Source organism: Bos indicus, chromosome 29 (genome assembly GCF_029378745.1).
Source record: "Bos indicus isolate NIAB-ARS_2022 breed Sahiwal x Tharparkar chromosome 29, NIAB-ARS_B.indTharparkar_mat_pri_1.0, whole genome shotgun sequence".
Taxonomy (NCBI): Eukaryota; Metazoa; Chordata; class Mammalia; order Artiodactyla; family Bovidae; genus Bos; species Bos indicus.
In genome coordinates, this window is record NC_091788.1 from 46,869,758 (window position 1) to 46,893,514 (window position 23,757).

Sequence of the window (23,757 nt, forward strand, 5' to 3'; positions counted from 1 at the left end):
CATTTGAGGCCCGGATGCAGCTATGTCTGAATTGAAAATCACCTGTGGGCCTTTGCTGGTATGTGAGTCAGGGAGTTCCTTTAAACACTAGCATGTGCCCCACCTCCACCACCCACCCCTCCCCCTCAGCTGATTAAACTGGGGGGTTTCTGTTGCGTGCATGCTCAGCTGCCAAGTCGTGTCCGACTCTTTGTGACCTCATGGACTGTCGCCTGCCAGGCTCCTCTGTCCATGGGATTTCCCAGGCAAGAATACTGGAGCAGGTTGCTATTTTCTTCTCCAGGGGATTTTTCCCATCCAGGAATCGAACCCGCATCTCCGGCATCTCCTCCATTGACAGGTGAATTCTTGACCACTGAGCTGCCTGGGAAGCTGGTGTTCCTGTTACTTGTCACCGAAAGTTCTGGCTGATAAAAAATTCTGTTTATGAAACAGATTGTAATCTAGAATCTACAGTTGCATAAGGCAGAGATGAGTGGTTGCCTCAGGGTTGGGGCAGAGGCCGGGGATGATGGGCTGGGTGCCCTAGGAAAATTTGAGGGGCTGCTGATGGAAATGTTTTTTTGGGGGGATGGAAACATTCTGTGTATTGATTTGGTGATGACGTGAGCATACACACACGTGTCAAAGATTACTGAACTCTACATTAAATGGATGCGACTTATTGTATTAATGCATCCATTAGACTGCCATTAAATAATTACAAAGATTTAAAAAAAAATCTGCCTGCGTAGGGAAGCCTTCTCCTGAGTTGCCAGGAAACTTGGTGCTGGCATCTGACTCACTGAAGCGGAGTTTCCGTGAGTTTTAATTTTATGAACTGTGTCCTGTTGTTTTCTCCAAACCCCAACTGGCTACTCTCCAGCCCCAACTGGCTGAGAATGTGATATTCTTGTACTCATGTTCTCGACTGTCTTGCTTCTGGAAGATTCTGCAATAGGTTTGCAGAGCTCCCTGACCTTGTAGCCAACCCGCTTGAGGACAGGCTTTCTTGGGCCGGGGCTTCTCCCCGCACATTGAGAGGCTGGATCATGAATGGACTCATCACTCCATCTTGCCTTCTAAAGGGAGCTCTTGGTTCTCAGCACAGAGGAATCCTCTTGGCTGAGGCTTTTGAACCAAGTTTTGCAGAAACGCTCTTGGGCTTCAGAAAATTCTGGCATAAAATACAAACCCCAGTTTATCTCAAAACCACACTGGCAGGAGATACGGGAAAGCTGGGCGGATGCTAGAGAAGCATTCCATTTCCTCTTCTTAGGATGGAAGATGAGACAGAGATGTCAGCTTCCAGGCTGTTCACTGCACCGTCTGCTGAACACACATGCCTTCGCATCCCCCACTTCATTCCGGACATCCACAGCCTGAAACTGAGCTGTCCCCGCCTTTGGTTACTAGTGACCATGGAATAAAACAAGGCTGGTCAAGGGTGTTGTTGGGTTGTGATGGGCTTGCTATGTCTGGCCATCACCCCTGAACCTCAACTCCCAGTGCTTGGCCGATGGAAAACACAGAGGTTCGGAGGTCTAAGCTTCCAGGGAAACAAGAAAACCACTGTGTCAGACGGTGACTGGGGCTCCAGAGAGGGCTGACCATCTGGCAGGACTGATCTTCAACAGGCAACACTATTTCTGAGCCCCGGCATCCACAACGGCCGCGAATAGTCTATACTGCAGAGTCCTGTCCTGAAGATTAAAGGCGACTGATTCATGGAGCTCAGTCCAGGGCCAGATGCACACAGTAGGTCCTCAATAAATGATGGGATAGGATGAGGGGTGGGAAGGAGCCTCAAGAGGGAGGGGATATATCTGTACTTATGGTTGATTCACACTGATGTACAGCAGAAACTAGTACATCACTGTGAAGCAATCATCCTCCAATTAAAACTATAAAGAAATAAACAGTAGTCATCTCCCCGACCAGCAGGGCTGGGATTGGCTGTTCCCATGAATGTCCCTCCTTCAGTGGCCGCTCCCCTCCCCTCTGAAGTCTGTCGGTAATGCGGGAAAACCAGGGCACTGCCCATCGAGGTCCCATGGTTCATGGGAGGTGGCCCCCTGCTCATGTAGAGACAGTGGCGACAGGAAGTAAGAAAAAGTGGAGAGGTCTGTCCTGCCCGAGGCCACCCCTCCCTCTCCCTCCCCCGCACTTATCCTACGGGGTGGGGGCCTTGGGGGGATGCAGAGAGACAAGGGTTCTTTCTTTGTCCAGCCACCTAGAAGCTGCCTAGTGGGTATGGAGACTGCACTCCCCAATTCTATGATTCTGTTGACAGCAGTTGTCAGGGGAGACCCGCCAGACCTCTTGCCCCAGGCAGTTTCAGAGCGGAAATCTGTGATGCTCGGCGGACCCTCGCCTTCCTGCCTTTATGGGACACCCAGAAAGAAGGAGGCTCTGGGGGGGACTGCTGGGGGCTGGGCTGAGCTGTTTCGGGGGGTGAGGATAGCGGAGGCATATCACCCCACGGCTGCAGTGGACTCTGGAGGCCCCTTTTAATAATTAAACACCAAAGGAGGGAGGAGGAGCATGGTCCGGGGCTGAGGCATCTGCTAGCAGGTGTCTGTGTCTTTACCCAGCATTAGCACAGACCCATCAGCACAGAAGCGAGGTGGTCGGGGTGTGGGCAGGTTATGCACGAAAGCTTCCTGGGGTGGGGTGGCAGGGGGCTGGGGCAGCAGGAGGGCAGAGAGGCCTGGCAAGATTGTAGGGAGAAAGGACCAAGGGCTGGGAGAGGCCTCAGTCCTGGAATTCGCACCCTCCCCCCTTTTGGCTCAGCACCCGCTAAGGGCACTTGTGTGTTCAGATACACAGCTGCAGCCCTGCCCTGACCTCCAGCCCGTGCTGTGGGCCAAGGTCGCCCACCCACCAACCAGGCCTGGGTTCTGAGCCCAGGCAGCCGGCAGGGAGGCCCTGGTTGAGCTCCTGGGTGGGTTGGGGACAGCTTCCTACGGGGGCCTCAGGGCTGGAGGGCTGGATGGCTGGGGTGGGGGCTCCTGAGAAGAGGTGAAGTCCAGGGATGCACTGTGCCCTGAGGAGCCAGCCCTGGTTGGTGTCCTCGGGCACCTGCAGGCCTGGAGGCCTTCCTGCCGCGTGGAGGCCTGAGCTTTCCAAGTGACGGGTCCAAGTCCCAGCCCCGGTCCCCCCATGCGTGTTGTCAGGACCCCACCTGGTTACTCTGGGGCCTCAGAAATGTTAGCAGTGCTGGGGTTCCGTCTGGTGTGTGGAGGGGGGCTTGGGGGGTTGCACCCCAGGGGCTGGAACAGGGGATGTGGGCACCGGCCCCAACACCAGAGGTCCTGGAACCTTGGCCTCTGGACCACACAGCAGGGGCCTTGCTGGAGAGGCGGCCGGGGCTGTGAGAACAGGGAGCTCGGGAGTGGAGGCCTGAGGGGGCCAGTCCTTGGGGCCACGTACTTGGGGGTCAGCCGGCCTGAGGGGGTGTTGTGGCCTGGGCTCCGGCATCGCCAGGGCGAGGCAGAGGGCGTCCAGGGTCTGCTGGCAGAATGCCAGCCACCAGGTGGAACTGCTCCCTTGAAGGGCAGTTCCCTCAATTGGCCGCCCTGCCCACCCCCACCCGTCTCCACAGAAGAGGGGCGCTCTGCTCCAAGGGTCCCCGATGCCTCTGCCCTTGGTCTCTTCCTGGGGCCTGTGTGGTGAGCGGTTTCCCCAGATCTTCCCACAAAGGGGCGGGGGTCCCAGGTTGGATCCAAAATGGTTGTCTCCCACAGCCCGTCGGGGCGAGGGACGGTCAGGGAGCTGGCCGGCCGGCCCGGGTGGAGGCCGTCTCCTGGGAGGGCCTCTAGGCTCTGGCTGGGAAGTCGGGAGGTGCAAGGCACAGGGACACCAGCCCGGCTCCAGAGACCTCAGGACAGACAGTTCTGGAAGGCGGGAGGGGCATACAGCAGAAGATGCCGCGGCCCCTGGGGTGGGGGGTGGGGGGCTCGGTGTGGACATAATGTGTTCTTCCCGGGCCGGGCTGTATCAGCTGGCACAGAGCCTGGAACTCAGGAGGTGTGATGGAAGCTAAGTTTCCAGAGGGAACAGGGGGGCCTTGGGTGGATGGAAAGGGCACCGGGCTTAGCCAACAGAGGGTAGCGTGGGGATCACCCTCCCCCTAGCAGAGAAGTGGACAGCATCTCCAGAGAGGGAGCAACTGGAGGTGTAGACAGGCCCACCAGGAGCCGGGGCACGAGACCTGGGGTACGGAGCAGGCTGTATGGGGAAGGGAGCACGGAAGGGCAGCCCACCTGGGCCTCAGATGCCCGTGGGGTCCTCAGTGTGGGCACAAGCCCACAGACAGGACAGAGGGCAGGAAGTCTTCCTCAGTGCAAGATAGAAAACGTTTATTGATACACATTTACTGTCTTTCATAAAACCTCCGTTGACCAAGCTGGGCCACCGTGGTTGCAGGTGGGCTGGGGAGGCCAGGGAGAGCCAGCGCCCACTGCCCCGCGGGCCAGGCAGACGGTGGCTCGGACGCACCAGCCAGCACGGAGTCAGAAAAGAGAGTGAGTCACCCAAGCTGGCCGAAGCTCCCTTCTGTGTCCAGACACTCGACAGGACAGAAGCCCCGTCATTTGGGCCACCCAAGGGCTCCCCAGAGGCGGGAACGTTGTCTGCAGAAAGACGGGCCCCTGAGATGGTTAAGGGGCAGCTCTCCCCCGCAGCTCACAAGATCACCTTAAGAGGACAGAACGGAGCCAGGAGGTGTCCTCGCGGCAGGAGGAAGTTGCTGGCCCGACGGGCGATGGTGCTGGCCGAATCATTCTCGGGGAGGGCTGCCTCTCAGGGCAGGAGGTGGACAGGGCTGAGTGATGCCCTCCTCTCCCTTCCTGACCACCCTGGGGCCAGGAGGAGCCCCACACCCGGCCCATGGCCTTGGGGCGACTTCTGTACCACAGCTCAGGGAAGGAGCGGGTGGCCGGGGGAGCCTGGCAGGGTCACGGGGGGCTGTCTGTCTTGCTGCCCCCCTCCCCAGGGGCGCTTATGCCCTGGGAGAAGGCGGCTCGCAGGCGGGAGCAGCTTTCTCTCCCTGCGCTTGGGCCCCAGGGCTGCTGCCAGCTCATGTCCCTCTGTCAAGGGTCTCTGGAGGTCACGTGGGCCCCGCCTCGCCTGCAGGTGCCCGGCCTCTCAGGAGGCGTTCCCTGAGGGACATTGCATCTCCAGGGTGACCGTGTTGGGTGTGCCGCCTCCTGCCTCCCCCGGCTCGGCCCCGTCTCGCAGGGCCCGCTGGAAGACCACCCTGAGGGGCTCCCACAGGCGCTGCGACTTGTCCCTGCCGGCCAGGAAGTAGACCACGGGCTTGGCGCAGCTGTTGATGCAGAGGCACAGGTCAGTGACGTACTCCGGGAAGGGCGCCGGGATCCGGAAGACCCAGAAGAGGAACCAGTCGATGCCCAGGTAGATGGAGGACACGAGGAACACCGAGACCACGGCCAGGATGACGTGGTTGAGCTTGGCCGAGCGCTGGCGCCGCCGGGCCCGGCACTCCACGTGCAGGATGAGCGCCAGGCAGGGCAGCACCATGAGCGGGCAGAAGACCAGGAAGAGCAGGATGCCCAGGAAGGCGTCCATGTGCGTGCAGCCCGCCCCGGACGCCTGGCGGCCCAGGAACACGCAGAAGTAGTTGTGGACACAGGTGACCAGCAGCGACAGGGCCCAGAGCAGCGAGCACACCACAGCCGACAGGCGCTTGGGCCGACGGCGCCAATACCAGGTGGGAAAGACGACCGACAAGCAGCGCTCCGAGCTGATGGCTGGCAGGAGGCTGACGCCGGTGAGGACCATGCAGAGCCCCGCGATCCGGGACACGGCGCGGACGTAGTCGGCAAAGGGGCCCAGGAAGCCCCCCGTGTTCAGAATGGAGAACACAGCCTTACTAAAGAGGTAGCCGACGTCCGCGCTGGCCAGGTGCAGGAAGTAGACAGAGAAGGGGCTCCTCTTGATGGAGAAGCCGAAAAACCAGAGGACCAGCCCGTTGCCCACCAGGCCGCACAGACAGAGGAGCAGGAAGATGTAGTTCATGATGGCCGGCGGCGGCAGCATGGTGATCTGCTCGATGGTCAGGAAGCCACGGCTGTAGAGCTCGGGGGCCTCGCTCACGCCGGGACACATCTGTGCAGGTGTGGAGGGGGAGACGCAGTGATGCTGGCTGGTCCCACCCCCACCCCCGCACCTGCGTCCAGGTGTGCTAGGCTCCGCCCCCGGGGCTTCCTGCTGGCTCAGAATCTGCCTTCAATGCAGGAGACCCAGGTGTGATCTCTGGGTGGGGAAGGTTCCCTAGAGAAGGAAATGGCAACCCACTCCAGGATTCTTGCCTGGGAAATCCCACGGACAGAGGAGCCTGGCGGGCTACAGTTGATGGGGTAGCAAAGAGTCAGACACGAGTGAGCGACTGAGCATGCGCGCATGCAGGCTCCACCCCCAAACCCGCGCCAGCATCTAGGTATGCTAGGCTCCACCGCAAACCACATCTGCTTCCAGGTGTGTTGCTCCTGATGACAGACTTGGCTTTGGAGCAACTAATTGGCTCCAACTGGAGCAGAAGACACTCCTGATTCTAGCACTCTGTGCCCCTGAGTCTGGAGGGGGCAGCCTACTGGAGTGATGGTGAAAACAGTGAAAATGATCAGTCCCTCATCAAGGGACCTGACATCCCACTGCCCAGAAAATGTCCATATTGTGCAAGAAAACCGAGGAGCCTTTCTACACTGAAGGAAACTGAAGCGGCGTGACCAGTCATTGTAGGGTGTGAGCCTGGATTGTACTGTGGGTCTAGCCATCGCTGTGGAGGCGATTACGGGAATGACTGGGAAGTGTGAATATGAACCATGTCTCCAGATAATGGTATTGGACCCATGCTGCACTTTCTGAACAGTAATGCACTGAAAACGCTGTACAGAAAATGCACTGTTGCTGCATGGGAGGGTCCTTGATCTTAAGAAGACATAGGCTGTTTGGGGGCAAAGGGCATTGGAGTCTGTAATTTACTTTCTTTTTAAAAACTTTTAAAATATGTATTTGGCTGTGCTGAGTCTTAGTTGCGGTGCATAGGATCGCCACTCTTGTGGCATACGGCGTCTTTAACTGTGACATACGATCTCTTAATTGCGGCATGTGGGATCTAGTCCCCTTACCAGGGATCGAACCTGGGTGCCCTGCATTGAGAGTTTGGAGTCTTAGCCACTGGATCACCAGGGAAGTCCCTGTAATGTACTTTCAAATAGCTTTGGGAAAGAAAGTATCTTCAATGCACTTATAAAACAGAAAGAGACTCACGGACTTCAAGAATGAACTAATGGTTGCTGGGAGAGAAGGGATAGTTAGGGAGTTTGGCATGGACATGTACACACTGCTGTATTTAAAATGTATAACCGACAATATAGCACATGGACTCTGATCAGTGTTATGCGGCAGCCTGGGTGAGAGGGGAGCTCGGGGGAGAACGGATACTTGTATGTGCGTATGTATACGTATGGCTGAGTCCTTTCCGCTGTTCACCTGAAACTGTCACGTTAGTTTGTGGCTATTCCCCGACACAAAATGAAAGGTTTTAAAAAAAGATACTAGATAGAAAGCACAAGTGACAACAGGCTAACAGAGTCGATAAAGGTTTATGTGAATTTACAAAACTTGCAATTTTTCTACTAAAACATGAAAACATTTATTCAAAAGAGCAAAATCACTTGCAAGTTACCAAAAGTGACCCTTGACCCACAGTGGGATCAGAGAGACCTAGGGAATCAGGGTGGTCCCCTGCTGGGTCTGGGTGACCCTTTGGTTTTCTGGATCATGAGGAAACTGGGTCTGGCCAGGGGGTCCCTCGAGGAGGAGACGCTGGAGGCAGTGGCTATTTATAGAGCTGTGGGGGAGCGCTTCGGTGGTTTGACACTTGGTCTGGCTGTGTGAGTCCATCTGGCTAAATGTCAGTCTTGGCTGCAGGGTCTGGGCTGGCGTAGAAATGCATGAAGGTGGGCCAGGTGCAAGAAACCGGCGAGTGGGGGGGCAATGGCAGAGCAGAGGGCACCTGTCCTGAGCAAGTAGGCAGCCGCCCTGCTCCAGCTGGGGGGCTCCAGGGGGCACTGGCAGACTGAGTGACGGATCATCTCTCCCCCCACTCCCCAGAGAAGTCAGAACTCGAGACTGTAAATTCCGTGTGTGTGCGCTCAGTCATGTTCGACTCTTTGTAACCCCATGGACTGCAGCCTGCCAGGCTCCTCTGTCCATGGGATTCTCCAGGCAAGAATACTGGAGTGGGGTGCCACTTCCTTCTCCAGGGGATCTTCCTGACCCAGGGATCCAAGCTGCATCTGTTGCGTCTCCTGCACTGGCAGGTGGATTCTTCACCACTGAGCCATCTAGGAAGCCTAGATCTTTAAATGTTCTTTATCCCAATGTTTAAGCGTTCACATCTAAAAGAAAAAACACTCTGTGGGCCAAGCACAATGCATCTAAATGCTGGATTCTGTTCTCAGGCTATCTATTTTGACCTCTCATCCCAAGTGGCCGAGGCTGCCCAGAACACCATCACTCCCCTTGCCATACGCTGGCAGACATCACTAATCCATCCCAGCACTCTTTCCCACAGAGCCTGAACCTCACCTCCCTCTAAACACCTCCTGGGTATCAGTTCCTACTGCTCATGACTCTCCCTCCAAAACAAAAGCAAAACAAACAAACAAACAAAAAGCCATAAGGTTGTCAGATCAAGCCCACTCTGCTGCTTTCCAGATGGCCTCCCAGCTCTGGCAGAAAGCTGGGTCCTGAAAGATGGCTTTCTGGGCCTGACGCCCCATAACAAAGGGAGAGCACTTTTGGCCCGGCTCCGGTCAAGGGGCATCTGCAAGCAGGGACTGGAGGGTGCTGGTAAACTCTGGGTTGACCCCATGAGCTCAGGGTATGGGGGTCCTAGCCACTACTCAACATTCTCTAAATACATTTACTGATGACTCCACACCTGTCTGTCTGTCAGCTCTCAAACCCCTCGTGCTGTGAGTGTGTGTGCTCAGTCGTGCCTGACTCTTTGCGACCCCATGGACTGCAGCCCGCCATGTCTCCTCTGTCTATGAGATTTTCCAGGCAAGAATACTGGAGTGGGTTGCCATTTCCTCCTCCAAGGGATCTTCCCGGCCCAGGGATAGAACCTGCATCTCTTGTATTGGCCGGCAGATTCAGGAAGCCCATCAAACGCCTTGCTGCTGCTGCTACTGCTAAGTTGCTTTAGTCATGTCCAACTCTGTGTGACCCCACAGACAGCAGCCCACCAGGTTCTGCCATCCCTGGGATTCTCCAGGCAAGAATACTGGAGTGGGTTGCCATTTCCTTCTCCAATGCATGAAAGTGAAAAGTGAAAGTGAAGTCGTTCGGTTGTGTTCGACTCTTAGCGACCCCATGGACTGCAGCCCACTGGGTTTCTCCATCCATGGGATTTTCCAGGCAAGAGTACTGGAGTGGTACTCCAGTACTACTTCTCCGAAAGGCAAACGCCTTAGCTTGCTCTTATCTCAGCCTTTCCTGTTGGTGGTTCTGAAGAACCTCCTCTTAGCTGGGGAGGAGAGGCATAATCTACAAGACCGCTGACTAAAGGAGTCTGTGAAGGACCAGCTCTGCACCCAAGCGACCCGGGCAGCAGGGCCTGCAGCTGACAAACCAGATCACTCAGAGCCTCTCGCAGGCTGGAAAAAATCTGCAATCCTCTCTGCAGAGTCAGAGCGGGAGGGCCAGTGAGTCACTGGGCGTGAGCTGCCATCCCGGCCACATACCACCTTGTAAAATGCCTGCCTGGAGCCTGGTCCCCTCCCTGGGCTCTGCCTCTTCTCTGGGGGTTTCTGGAGACTCCGGAGCTGGTCCCATCTCTGCTTCCCATGGCGGCCACCCCACAGCGGTCACCATCGGAGGCAGGAGGGGGCTGCAGGCATGGTGGGGAGGTGCCTGGGGCTAGGGCTCAGGTCCTGGGCAGGAGTCCGGGCTCTGCCGGTCCTCTGGACTCACCCCCACTGAGTCACTACACTGGTGTGAGTCTTGGTTTCCTCAAATGTTGTACCCGCTAAACTCAAGAGGTCCTTCCAACTTGAGAGGGTCTTGTCCAGGATTCAGAAAGAACTCCAGAGTTTCCAAGGGCCTCAGAGAAGTAGGGACCGGAGGAGCAAGGGCAGAAGGGATGGGTCAGCCTGATGGACTGTCAGAGTCTCAGCTGCAGGATGGTGCCTGCATGCGGAAGGTAAGCCGTGGCGACTGGACCCTGGGTGACACTGGCAGGGTGGGCCAGAGGCCCCCCGGAGCATGTGACATCGGAGCCCCTTTGGAGCCAGCCTTGTAGGGCCTCCTGGCAGGGCCTAGCTGTGGGAAATAGCTGACCGCCCCATCTCCACAGGGAAGAGAGAACAAGACCTCTGGAGGCTGGTAACACAGGACAGGATTTGAGGGTGTCCAGTGATGAAGGCACTGGGGATCCAAGAACCTGGTAAGCAGTGCCAGGCCACACAGCCCAGAGGGGCCCTGTCTGTCCCGAGCTAGAGGATGGGTTCTGCGTGGCAGAGTGTGTGTAAGCAGGACATACTGGGGCAGCGTGCCCCTCCCATCACATCCATCCCGCACACCCCGGTGGAGGAGCCCCCTCTGTACGGAGCTGATGGAGGGACTTGCCTTGTTCCAGTTGGTGGGGTGGGCCTCCCAGGAGCAGTTTCCAGCCATCTCCAGGCCCGGCCAGTCCACGTTCCTCAGGGCTCCGCTCACAGCTCACCGGCCTGCACAACCCACTGGGCACGGCAGAAAGGGTCGCATCAGGGGGTCAGTGTCCTCCACGCCCAGGTAGACCCCTCCCCAGGCCCGTAGGGCTGTCCCCTTGGAGGGCAGGTTCATGAACCATCCCCTGGTTCCCCAGAGGCAGGGCCTTGTGGGAGGCACGGGGCTTCCTGCTGAGTCCAGAGCAGGTGGCATCGTGTGCACCGCCCCCTCCTTCCCCGGGGGGAGGGGTCCTCATTCACCCCCCTGCTGATACCCTAGTGGCACCTCCTGGGGAAGAAGTCCTTCTCCTTCCCAGCTCTGTCTGACATTTCTGGAGCCAGACGGTACCTGGGGATATGATTGTTCACCTGCACACACTTCTTGGGCACCACCTTTGTGTCCAGCCAGGGGTGGGACAGGGGTTCCGGGCAGTTAGTCCCAGGAGGGAACGTGGGAGAGAAAAGATCATTTCTAGCCAGGAAGACTTCCTGGAGGAGGAGAAGGCAGCCCAGTCACCATCAGCATTGCTGTCATCACCCACCATCAACCCTGGGTCAGTGAGAGCCTGCTTGCGGACACCTGTCCTCCTGTCTGGTCCTGGGTACCAGCGAGGAAGCAGGTGTAGTCACTCCCCCTGTGATGAGGGCAGGGAGGTGAGGTCACCTCCCTGGGAGGGTGGTGGGGAGGACACTACGGCTTTTCAGATTTGTGTCTGCAGAGCCTAGATGGGCTGAAGAGGCGGGAGGCTGGAGGGGCCAGCCCTGAAGTCGTTAGGGTGGCCCTAGCTCCAGGTTGGAGGAGGAGCAGCTGGACTCGGCCTGGACTTCAGGTCGGGTTGGGGAGGGGGCGGCTGGGAGAAGCGAGGGGTGGCCTGAGACTTGTCCATCCTGGCCGGGCAGAGCTCATTGGTGGACTTGCCACGAGTTCACTCGAATTGACCACGGTCCCCAACTTGAGCTCAGCCTCAACTTGGCAAGCACCCATCCCTCCCACCGTGCAGGCGGGAAACTGAGGCAGTGAGTGGAGGAGGGGCCTTGCGGGGGGGCCCAGCCGGGCGGCGGGGCGCTGGGCCCCTCCTCCTCCTGACTCTCCCGGAATTCCAACCCAGGCCGCCACCACCAGTCGAGGCCATCACGCGCCCCTCCGCCTCGGGCCGGGAGGGCGGGCCCGGGCGGGCTCTGGTCATTGGCTGCGCGGAGCGGCCGTTCTCGCGAGCCGCCCGCCCTCTTTAACCACCGGCCTCCCGGAGACCCGGGCGCGGGGTCGCCTGGAGGGGCCACCCCCGGGGCCGCGGGCGGGGCCGGCGCGGACAGCGGGGCTTGCAGCCGATGGCTGCGCGCGGGGTGGGAGCCCTTTTGCGTGAGCCAGCTCGTGAGGCCTGACCAGTGTGGGTCTGCAGATGGCGAAGGAGCAGGGCAGGGGAGGGGTCGCAGGCGTGCGTATAACTGTGCCCCCTACCCCCGCCCCCGTGGCGGTCTTGACTCTCGTTGGACCCCTGTCCCCGTTGCCACGGACAGATCTCAACCTCCTTCACACGCTGGGACTTGTTGAAACTCTCCGGGTGCCTGCAGCCCTCAAAGTGCCGGCCTCAGCCGGTCTTCCCGCGGAGTAATCGCCCTTCCACCCTCTTCTAGCTCCTCTGTCCCTACTCTTCTGCTCATCCTTCCAGACCCACACCACCCCGAGGCCTGGGCCCCAGGCTCGATGTCCTGACTTGGAGGGTCTCCCCTGTTCCCCTCCGGCCAGGCTAGACGCCCCCCACCCCACTCCAGCACACAGATGCCCCCCCCCCCCCCCCCCAGGATTGCTGGCTGGGACCTGCCTGTGATGGGGCTGGGCACGGAGTGTTGACTCCAGGGATGACTGTCGCTGTGTGTGTCTGAGCCCTTGTCGCCCTGCCATGGGCCAGCTGAAAAGCTATTGCACCCTTATGGAGGGACCTGAGAGCCAAGTTGAACTCCACGTGGGCCGTGGAAGGACATGTGTGTGACATGTATGAGGGATGCATGTGAGCGCGTGTGCTCCTCATGCTGGGATTCAGCCTATGACAGGGCTAGCTTGGGCTAACAAGAAAATCTGCCAGTGCAGCTCACTGCTGACCTTCCCTTCAAAGCAGGAGCCCAGGTGGCCTCCGGCTACCTGTCTGCCTCCCCTGGCCTCAGGAAGCCCCGCATCTCTCACTTCCATCCCCTCTGAGCCTGGCCCGCCGGCTAGGCAGGGCTTTGCTCCAGGAAGCCTGGCTTGGCGGGAGCCAGCAGCCTCCAGTTCTGCCCTCCGTCTTCCCAGCTCCTTGTCTCCTTGTCTAGGGGGGCTGCCGCCTGGGCTGGGTCTGACAGAGCTGGCTGTGGGGTGGGCTTGCGGCTGTCCCTGCCCCTGGACACAGGGGAGACCTTTCGGAATGCTTCAGGAACAGACAGCTTCGCCCAACGCCAACACCCCACTAGGCACCACCCGCCTGGGAGAAGGTGGGACGCAGCCGCCCAGCCTCCGTGGCTGAATAGCCTCCTTCTCCGCGGCTTATTCCTCGCTGTCCACCCCAGGGCTGGCCCCGAGCTGCTGGAAGCGCAGTCTGCCTGCGTGACAGCAGTGGGATGCTGCCTGCTGGGTGTTTCCCTTCCTGCCCTTCCAGAAAACTCACTTGGATGGCTGGAGGCTGGCAAGAGTAGGGGACGGGGCGGGGGGTCAGGGGGGAGTCCCCACCTCCGGAGGACAGAGCAGGAGCTGGAAGCAGAGGACAGATGGCTTGGGGGTCGGAGTGCCAGGGCCTGCTGCACAAGAAGGGGACTCTCAAGTGGCCCCGTGTCCTCGGAACTCCTGCAGCCTCAGATGCTGACAGCACTGCTCTGGGGGTCTGGGGCGGGGTGCTCCTGCTTTGGGCCATGTGATTTCCAGGGTCTGCCAGCCTTGAAGGTGCCCACCTCTCTCCCTTTCCCTGCCCAGGCCTTCACCCTGCAGCCCTGGCTCCCGAGATGCCCTCCCTGGGCCCCGGGCATGTGGCACTACCTGCAGCTGTGGGTCTGATCCTCGGAGGCCTCCCTTTGGCAGAGGGCTCCTCCCGCGATGTCCACCTCTGGTCCTGGACCACCCGGGCGGGCAGGCCAGCCCGGGGCACTGCCCGGAGGCTCAGGAAAGGCGAGCTCGGACTGCAGGAGAGCCTCGCCTGCCTGCCTGCTGGAGGAGATGGCTTTGGAAGTGTAACCCGCCCCAAACCCAATTCCAGGCCCGGCAGGAGGGGGCGGGGACGGGGAGGAGAGGGAGGGGCCGAGCTGGGATGAGGCTTTGGGAAGGAATGCCCCGCTCCGGACCCCCCCGCCCCCAACTCCCCCGAGCCCCACTGGGAACTCAGCTCCCTGCCTGGTGACGTCACGTTGGCCCGAGCACTGCGGCCCGAGTCCAGCTGTGAATCTGCAGCTCCGAGGGGCTGCCCGCTGCACGCGGAGAGAGAGCACCAGGCTCTCCGCTTGCCCGGTGCCTTCCCTTGGCCCCTCCCTGGGCATCTCTGGGCGTGCAGGTCTCAGGGTGGGGGTGCAGGGGGTGGAGTGAGTCCCCACCTGTACCCAGGGACTGATAACGGAGCAGCCAAGGAGGCAGCAGGGCGAGGGCTCCAGGGTGGGGCAGCTCAGGGACTTCGGAGAGGCCGACCGGGTGGCTGCACAGCAGTGCCACCCAGGTGGTACCCCACACCCGCTTCCACCTCGGAATCTGCCCAGGGCCCCCCTGAGGGCTTCTGGAGCCAGGAATTCCCTTTTCCCAGCCCTAATAGCAATCAGATGGCGCAAGTGGAAAATCACAGCGCTTGCTTGGGGCCCGAACCCAGCGGGGAAATTGGCGGGGCTGAGGTGACTGGTGCGTGCGCCGCTCGGCGGGAGGATGAGTCAGCCTCCCCCGACCCGGGCGAGCCCCTCGCGGGGTCCTGGGGCACTGAGCCAAAGCCTGGGGGTGGGGGGCGGCGGCGCAGGGGCCAGAGCGGGGTGGCCTTGAGGAGTGGGAGGGTGAGGAGCGGCTTTCCCAGGCAGCCACCAGGGAAGGCTCCGCTGCCCTGGACCGACTTTCTCATGGCCCCGGGGAGCCCGGGGGAATTCTGAGCACAGCCTCTGCGGAACACACGGTGCCCAGGCTGGGGGCTGCCTCGGCGGGCCTCGGAAAGAGAACCCAGACACGAAGCTCGCCTGCACCTGGCCTGGGCCTGCAGCACCCCCGCGCCCAGAGGAGCACGATGTTCCTGCCCCGTGTGAACTTCCGAGGGGGCTCGGATTGTTCCCTACTGGGCCGGGCTGGCCTCCCAGGGGCGGGGGCGGGGGGGGGGGGGTTCTGCTTTTAGGGAGGGGTTGGGGGGGAGGAGTCGAGGATGCTGCAGTTCACGGCCACGCCCGAGGAGGAGTGGGAGGAGAGGCTGGGGACCCTCCCCTCCTCTCCCAAGCTGGCCAGCTGGGGCCCAGCTGGGCCGCTTGTTTACACGCGGAGGCCAGGGGGTGGGGTGGGGGGCCAACCCGGGCAAGTTCCAAGTGTAATTGAGTTTGGACTCTTAAAAGGAATTGTGTGAAGTGGGCAGCAGCTCTGAAGTCCACCACCTTATTTGGTATGGAAATCTGTTTCTCTCAAAAGTAAGCAGAGGCGCTTGTAAATGGGAAAGCCACCCTTTGCCTGGGTGTGCTGCGTCCCACTGCCCCCCACCGCCCTCCGGCCTGGAGGCTGGGCTCCCCAGGGGCCTGGAGGGAACCCCGGCCACATGTGGGGCTCCCCGGGCTGCCTCCAGTCTTGGGTGACCCTGGGCCTCCTGGGAAAAATAATGACTCCTGGAGTTGCAATGAGGAGGGAATCAGGGTGCCCGTGACCCCAGAAACATGTGTCATTCATCCCCCTCCCCCTTCAGCGAGGCTTAGGGCGACTTGGAGATGACTGGCCCAGTGCTGGGCACGTGGGGACTGAGACACGATCCCGACGCTTCCAACCCTCCTCTTCCGTCCTCACACTCCCAACAAGCCACCACCCTGCTATCCAGTGTTCTCTGCCCCTCCCAGGAGAACAGGACTTCATTTTAGTGGTCCTGTGCCGTGGGCCTCAGGTTTAACGCCTGCCCTAGCCCCTACAAGGGTGCAGGCAGACCTCCTCTGCTGGGCCCTCCTGTGGTCCCTCACTGACAGGTGCTCCCTGGATGAGGGGGTCAGCCCCTCTGGGCCCACCGGGAAGGTGCAGAGACCCCAGGCAGGCCCGCACACCCATCAGCGCGCTGGCCGGGCACCAGGCACTGCTGTGAGCTGATGAGCTGCAGGGAGCTTCCGTCAAGCTGGGAGGCAGACCAGAGTCAGAGGACCCAGGCCCGTGTAAAACCACAACCAGACAGAAGGCACTGGGGCTGGGCACGCCAGCAAAATCAGGATGGCTTCTCGGAGGAGGTGACGGTGGAGCCCACGGGGAAAGTTGGGAAGAAGTGACTCAGGTGAGAAGGGGAGGAAGGTGTCTCCGGCAGAGGAAACTGCAAGAGCAAAGGCCCTGGAGCAGGACGTGAGCTGCCCGAGTAAACAGGGGCTGGTGAGGCCAGGGGGAGGAAGGGAGGGCAGAGGCATGGATGAGGCCCCCAGGCCAGGCAGCTCTGAATGGCCCTTCCTGGCCCAGGATCTTGCCCGCCATGTCCTGTTCTCACCTTTCTGCTGCCCTTTGTCCCATCTACTCAGGGGACAAAGGCAGTGATGCTGATGACAGTTACAGCCGGCCCTCGGAGCCAGGTGGAATGACTTCATCCTCGCAGCACCGCCCTTGCGACGTGCTCGGGCAACACACATTCACTGAGCAGCTACTATGTGCCTGGACTGTTCTAAAACCTGGGAATCCACCGAGGAAGGAACAGATAAAGACCCCTGTGTGCAAGGTGCCCAGATTCCGGAACCGAGGAAACGCAGACCCAGGGAGCATCTCTGTGTAGCTCCTGGACCCCTCCCTCATCCAGTGGCAGGGCCTGAGCTAGGACCCTGGGAGCTCTCTGTATTTACAACTCCAGCACTGGGCACGGAGGTGTCCAGATGGGAGGGGAGCTCCAGAGGCCCACGTTCTGGTCCTGCCCTGCCTCTGATGAACCAAGAGAAACTGAGCCTCTTTCCCAGTTGTACCGTGGAGGAAGGCGGTAGGACTTGAGACGCCCTGTCCCCACCTTCCACTCCAGCTTTGATAGGCTGGTGCTTCTCTTTTCTCAACAGGTCTTTTCAGATACACTTCACACACCAGTGTTGCTGTTCAGTCGCTCAGTCGTGTCTGACTCTTTGTGACCCATGGACTGCAGCACGCCAGCCTCCTCTGTCCTCCACTGTCTCCCAGGGTTTGCTCAAATTCATGTTCATTGAGTCGGTGAGGCCATCTAACCATCTCATCCTCTGCTGCCCTCTTCTCCTTTTGCCTTCAGTCTTTCCCAGCATCAGGGTCTTTTGCAATGAATCAGCTCTCGGCATCAGGTGGCCCAAGTATTGGAGCTTCAGCTTCAGCATCAGTCCTTCCAATGAATGTTCAGGGCTGATCTCCTTTAGGATGGACTGGTTTGATCTCCTTGCAGGCCAAGGGACTCTCAAGAGTCTCCTCCACACCACAGTTGGGAAGCATCATTCTTCGTCAGTTGACCTTCTCTATGGTCCACCTCTTACATCCATACATGGTTACTGGAAAAACCAAAGCTTTGACCGTATGGACCTGTGTTGACCAAGTGATATCGGTGCTTTTTAATATGCTGTCTAGATTTGTCATAACTTTCTGTCCAAGGAGCAAGCGTCTTTTACTTTATGGCTGCAGTCACCGGACAGTTCACCTCTTTAGAGTCTATGATTCAGTGGTTTCACAGTTGTGAACCGTGACCACAGTCTAATTACAGAAGGTTGTTGTCAATGTTCAGAAGAACAGAAGAACCTCATACTCGTTAGCGGTCTCCGCAGCCACCCACACCCCAGGCCCTGGTCGCACTCATCTAATCTCTGTAAATTTACCCATTCTGGACATTTTGTAGAAGTAGAAGCACACAGGTCTTTTGTGTCTTGATTCTTTCATGTGGGATAAAGTTCTCAAGGTTTTTACATGTTGTGGACCCACATATCAGTGCTCATCCCTCTTGGTGGTGACAGGCTGGCTCTTTAGGGTCCAGCCCCCCCCACCCTTCTCTTGGCTAAGCTCCTCGATGAGATGAGGCAAATGTGTGCATGAGCTGGGTCTCCCAGTTTAGTTCCTGAGGCCCTTTGGTTTCAACCCTCGAGATTGAAAAAGTCTCTCCAAGATCTAGCTGGTTTTCCTGATGGGCAAGAGAGAGGAGGACACTTGCTCCCGCCTCTCTCCCCTTCTCCAGCTGGAGCATCTGTGATGGAATGTGCATGTGGGGAATCTCTGTGTCCTACATGTGGAAGACTAATCATTTGTTCACTCGTGCATTCATCATCCTACCTGTTCATCCATCCATCACCCATCAGCCACCCACCCATCATCCATCTGACATCCATCCATCACTCATTCATCCATCACCCATCCATCCACTCATCATCCATCTGACACCCATCCATCACTCATTCATCCATCAGCCATCCATCCATCCATCATCCATCTGACATCCATCCATCACTCATTCATCCATCAGCCATCCATCCATCATCCATCTGACATCCATCCATCATTTATCCATACATGCATCCACCATCCATCCATCCATCCATCATCTATCCATCCATCCTTCATCCATCCATTCTTACCTTCATTCAACACATATTTACTGAACACCAACAATGTTGGTGTTGGGGAAACAACTGTGGAGAAATCAGACATGAAGGGAGAGAAGAACAGGTGATAAACAGAAACACGTGAGCCCAGGAATTCCGACCGGAGCCAGTGCAGGTAGGATAATGACCAGGTGTGGTGATAGAAAATGATGTGGGAGGAGAAGACAAGGTGTGATGTAGTCTGGATAATGCCCCCCTAAAGATGCTGACATGTGTCCTAATCCCCAGATCCTGAGACTAGAGGAACTTATGTGGCAAAAGAGACTTTGCAGATATGATGAAGCTAAGGATACTGACATGGGGCGCTTACCCAGGGTTATCTGGGTGGACCCTGTGTAATCTCAAGGGTCCTCATAGGAGGGAGGCAGGAGGGTCAGCGTGAGATGTGATGACAGGAGACAGGAGATCAGGCAGGAGATGTGATGAGCAAAGAACGAGGTTGGAGGGGTGTGAAAAAGTGGCCATGGGGCAAGGATGCATTATCCTCTAGATGCTGAAAGAGGCAGGGAAATGGATTGTCCCCTAGGGTCTCCAGCTCTGCCCACACTTTGATTTTAGGCTTCTGATCTCTAGAACTATGAGAGGACAAATGTGTGGAGATGTCCCTGGTGCTCCCACTGCACTGGACATGGGTTCAATCCCACAGGCCCCGTGGCAGCCAAAAAAAAAAAAAGAGAGAGAATAAGTGTGTGTTGTCTTAAGGCACTCAGTTTGTGGTTACAGCCACCCACTGGTTACAAAGCTATAGGAAGCTAGGGCAGAATGGTAGAAAGGCCTTTTCATCAAGACCAGGCTGGAGGCTCTTTCTGCTCTAGCCAAGGCTGGAGGAGGGGAAGGAGAGGAGCTAGTTACTCACTGGAGTTCACAGGAACAGTCTGGGATCAAGAACAGCAGGTGCAAAGGCCCTGAGGCTGGAGAGAATTTGCTGTGGTGGAAGAATGGAAACGGAGGTGGGAGGGCAGGAGGGGGAGGGGTGTATGATGAGGCTGGGGAGCTGGGTGGGGCCTCCAGACCCCCACAAGCCCAGGGCAGAACCCCTTCCTGGGACCTGAGATGGGGTGTCTTGGGAGTGGGGCCTTGGCTGTCTCCCGTCCTCCTAGTTTGAGGCTCTCCGCCCAGTTCCTCACTTTCCTGCTGCCCAGACATTTCCTATCTGTGTCCGCTTCTCTCCCTCTGCGTGGCCACTATCCTGGGGCAGGCCCGTGCTGTGTCCCACTCGTACTCCTTGCTGGTACCACAGCCTCCGCACTGTCCCAGTGTGCATTCTGCTCACTCATCAGACTCCTTAATGTGGGCTAGCCTGTGGGGACCCTCAGCATCGTCACGCTTGCCTGCCTCAAACTCCTTGGCCAGTCTTGACACCAGCTCTGGTCCCCCTCTGCTCATCTATTCCCCTGCTCCCTTCCCTCCACACCTGTATCCTGGGAGCAAACCCCAGTCATCACGTCATTTGATCTGTGGCCTCAGCACGGGATTGAAAAATAAGGAAACCTTTAGAAGACCCCATTTTCATCTTAAAAGTCTACCATAATCATTTCTAAAAGTCATGAAGGTTAATTTCTTAACAAATACCCAGTGTCCACATTTATCGATTTATTGACAGGATTGTGTGTGTGAATCAGAACCCAACTAGGTGCAGGGGTTGATCTGCTTCTTTTTCCTATTTTAAGTTATAGGTTCCCTTGCTGCAACTTCCCTGTTGGTGCAGTGGTAAAGAATCCACCTGCCATGCAGGAAACGTGAGTTCGATACCTGGATTGGGAAGATCCCCCAGAGAAGGAAATAGCAACCCACTCCAGTATGCTTGCCTGGGAAATTCCATGGACCGAGGAGCCTGGGAGGCTGCAGTCCATGGGGTCACAAAGAGTCAGATATGACTGAGCGACTGAACAGCAATAGTCCCCGGCAGCATTTCTCTCTCTGTTTCTCTGTCTCCGAGTTAGATCAGGAAGCAGACATCACATCATCAGGGAAATGAGGGCTTTCATACAGGAAAGTGGGTGGGGCTGGACCATGGACACCTGGAAGGCTGGGACCACAGGATGCGAGAAGCAGTCACTACCGGTCTGGACCCTGGACACTCACCCACCGGTGTGGGTGCAGACACTGGGGAAACGCTTGGTGCAGCGTCCCCTAGGGAGGACCCAGTGGGGCGGGGCAGACAGCCCAGCACAGCCCACACCTCCCCTTTAACTATGCTTAACTTCTTGTGGGGGGGCTGCAAGAAGTTTGTGTGAGAGGTGGTCCCAGAAAGCACTACCCAGAGATGGGGAAGTGGAACAGGAAGAAAAAGACTCGAGAATTCGCTTCTGCCTGGCTTTGAGCCGTCTGGTCCTCCGCTCACCAGCCCCCAGCCTCCATCTTTGGGTTACCATGACAATAGCAAGATGTTTGCAGGTGCCCCAGAGAGGGTGACTTGAGGGGGAGAGGACAGGCTGGCAGTCGGGGTCGGGGGGGTGCTGGTGTAAACCCACTCTTGACTTGGGGGGCCAGGAGGGAGGCAGGCGAGGAATGACATTGCACTAAGTACCGGGGTCACTTTCTGCGTTTCCGCTGGGCCCGCTATTGGTGCATGTGGACACCCAAGACAAAAATATGCCTTGATCCCCACATGGAATTAGTCACAGTTTCCATGGGTCTAGTGCAGAATCGGGGAGTTGTTCTCCAGTCTGAGTGCCCTGTTGTCTCCTCTTTGGGGGAGGCCATGTTTCTGAAACTTTCTGGCAGAAGTAGCTGTTTTCCAGATAACACTCAGAATTGTTTAGCTCCTCATACAGCTGTTTGATCTGGAATTTCCCCCCTGAGGCCTGAGCCAGCTGAACAGATTATGCTGATTGGTATGTGTGTATATTTCAAGTCATTAAAAATTAAAAAAAAATAAAATTCCAGTATATTTTTAAATAAATGATGGTAAAATGCATCTAACAGAAAACTTGACATTTTTAATTGCTTTTTAAAGTAAATCTTTAAAGCTTTGGCTGTTCTGGGTCTTTGCCGCTTTGCGTGGGCTTGCTCCAGTCGCGGTGCGCAGGCTTCTCGTTGCGGCGGCTCCTCTCGTCGCCGCCGAGCGTTAGGCGCGTGGGCTCAGTGGTTGTGGCTCGTGGAATCGTCCTGCGCCTGGGATCGAACCTGTCCATGTCCCCTGACTCAGCAGGTAGATTCTTATCTCCTGGGCCACCAGGAAGTCCCCATTTTTAAGCACACAGCTCTGTGGCCTTAAGTACATTCATGGTGCTGAGCAGCCATCTCCTCCATCATCTCCAAAACTCTTTATCTAGTAAAACTGGAACTCTGTGCCCATTAAACACGAACTCCCCGTCCCCTTCCCCAGCCCCTGGCCCCCAGCATCTTATTTTGTCTCCATGAATGTGACGTCTCCAGGGACCTCACACGAGTGGAGTCGTGCAGCATCTGTCCTTTCGTGACTGGCTTATTTCACTTAGCATCACATGCTTGAGGTTCATCTACATGGTAGCAAATGGCAGAACGTCTCTCCTCTTTAAGGCAGAACGACATTTTGCTGTATGGATGGACCACATTCTGTTTATCCGTTCATCTGTCCTTGGACACTTGGATTGCTTCCATATTTGGGTTGCAAATACTTGTTCGAGAGCTTGCTTTCCATTCTCTTGGGGAAATACCCAGAATCAGAATTGCTGGGTCACGTGATCTTTCTAATTTTCGGGGGGACCATTCGCTCCCTGTTTTACATTCCCACCAACACTGCACAAAGCTTCCAATCATTCCACATCCTGACCAACACCAGTTATTTTCTATCCTTTTTTTTCATGATAGCTGTTCTAATGGGTGTGAGGGGATCCCTTAATTTAACTTTTGCATACAGAAAACAATATCTTTCTACCTAACAGAACCCCATTGTCCCCTGTACAATCAAAGATACACTAAATCTCCTTCCAAAAAAGGAGATGCAAAGTTCCACTCTAGGTGGTGTTTTCCAGCTGAGCTGCAATCCCCTTTTATATCTTGTGACTTAAAATACTAGATATTGGTTGAACCAGTGTATTTTTTTTAATTAAAAAAATTTATTTAATTACTCAGTTTTTCTGGGTCTTACTTGCTGTACACAGGACCTTCGGTTTTGACATATGGGATTTAGTTCCCCGACTGGGGACTGAACCTGGGCCCCCTGCATTGGGAGTGCAGCGTCTTAGCCACTGGACCACCGGGGAAGTCCCTTGAGCTGCTATTAACCCACTTTATAGTCATTGGACTATCAACTGGATCTAGGGAGAAAACACAGACAGCCTTAGTCCTGTAATTCCAACTAGGTAGATACACCTTCTTTTTCCTCTTTTCATTCTATACCCATTTCCCCATCTGAGCTCATCCTGGTTCTTTGCCTGGTGAGGTGACCAATACTTCATTCCTGAAGGATCTATGCCCTTCATGGGTCATTTAGGTTTCCCCTGGGTTTGTACTGCAGGACATGAGAGTTTTCAGAGATGCCCCAGAGAATCTTCTGGACTCGCTCTCTGTGGCGTTCCCCCTTGGAACCAGGACCAGTCATACCTGCTGGTACAGTAACCCCCTACTTCATCTCTTCTTTAGGCACATAAATGGTATTCTGGAAACAGCAAAGCATCATCACTCAGCCAGTAAAGGGCCATCCCTTCATTCAGTGATGCTTAGGATGATGGGGAACGTGGTGAGACAGAGGAGCCAGCGGCTTAATCCTGATGATACCCTTCATTTGTGGAGAAGTGAGTTCCTTGATGAGAAGCAGTGTGTGTTGTGGGCATATAATAATGGCCAAGAAGCTTCCAGATGTCCATGGATGGAGGTTTCCTCAGGCAGGGAAGGCAAATTCCTGTTCAGATCAAGTGATTATTCCAGGAAAATCGAATCACTGCCCCTTCCATGATGGAAGTGGTCCAGTCAAATCAACCTGCCACCAGGGGGCTGGCAGTCCCCTGGGGAATGATGTCCTCCGATGGGGTAGCTGGGCCCCATAGCAATGGCGGGGGGTGTTGCTGGTCAGCTTCACTGCAGAGAAGCTTGGGTTGCTGGGCCCAGGCAAAGTAGGGTGGCTGGGGACACAGGCTGGCTGATGCCATCAGACAGACCATCTTGTCCCTCTGATGACAGAGAGTCTCCTCCGTGAAGGTGGCCTCTGGTCAGCACTTACACGAGATACGGACACCTGTCTGGCTGCCTTGTGCCCACTCCGAGAGGCTCTTCCTCTGGCCTCTTCTCCTGACCTCCTGTGACCAACCGTCCAATCTTGTTCCTTCGGAGTCTCTGACCATCCATTAAGCCCTGCTGACAAGGC

At 57.0% G+C, this 23,757-nt stretch overlaps 1 protein-coding gene across 1 annotated transcript; it reads right to left on the reverse strand.

Moving 5' to 3' along the window:
* Nucleotides 1-4,319: 4,319 nt before the first annotated feature.
* On the reverse strand, nt 4,320-13,929 carry MRGPRF (MAS related GPR family member F). Its single transcript, XM_019955185.2, has 3 exons — nt 13,726-13,929; nt 10,642-10,754; nt 4,320-6,111 (listed from the first exon to the last, which is right to left on the reverse strand). Exons 2-3 carry the CDS (start codon nt 10,687-10,689, stop codon nt 5,128-5,130), a joined length of 1,032 nt encoding a protein of 343 aa, XP_019810744.2. The 5' UTR covers nt 10,690-10,754; nt 13,726-13,929; the 3' UTR covers nt 4,320-5,127.
* Between the last annotated feature and the right edge of the window lie 9,828 nt (nt 13,930-23,757).

Coding starts and splice junctions, on each gene's coding strand:
- MRGPRF (XM_019955185.2), bottom strand. CDS start 10,689: ATGGCTGGAAACTGCTCCTGGGAGGCCCACCCCACCAACTGGAACAAG. Junction 6,112..10,641: donor ACCCCACCAACTGGAACAAG/GCAAGTCCCTCC, acceptor ACACCTGCACAG/ATGTGTCCCGGCGTGAGCGA.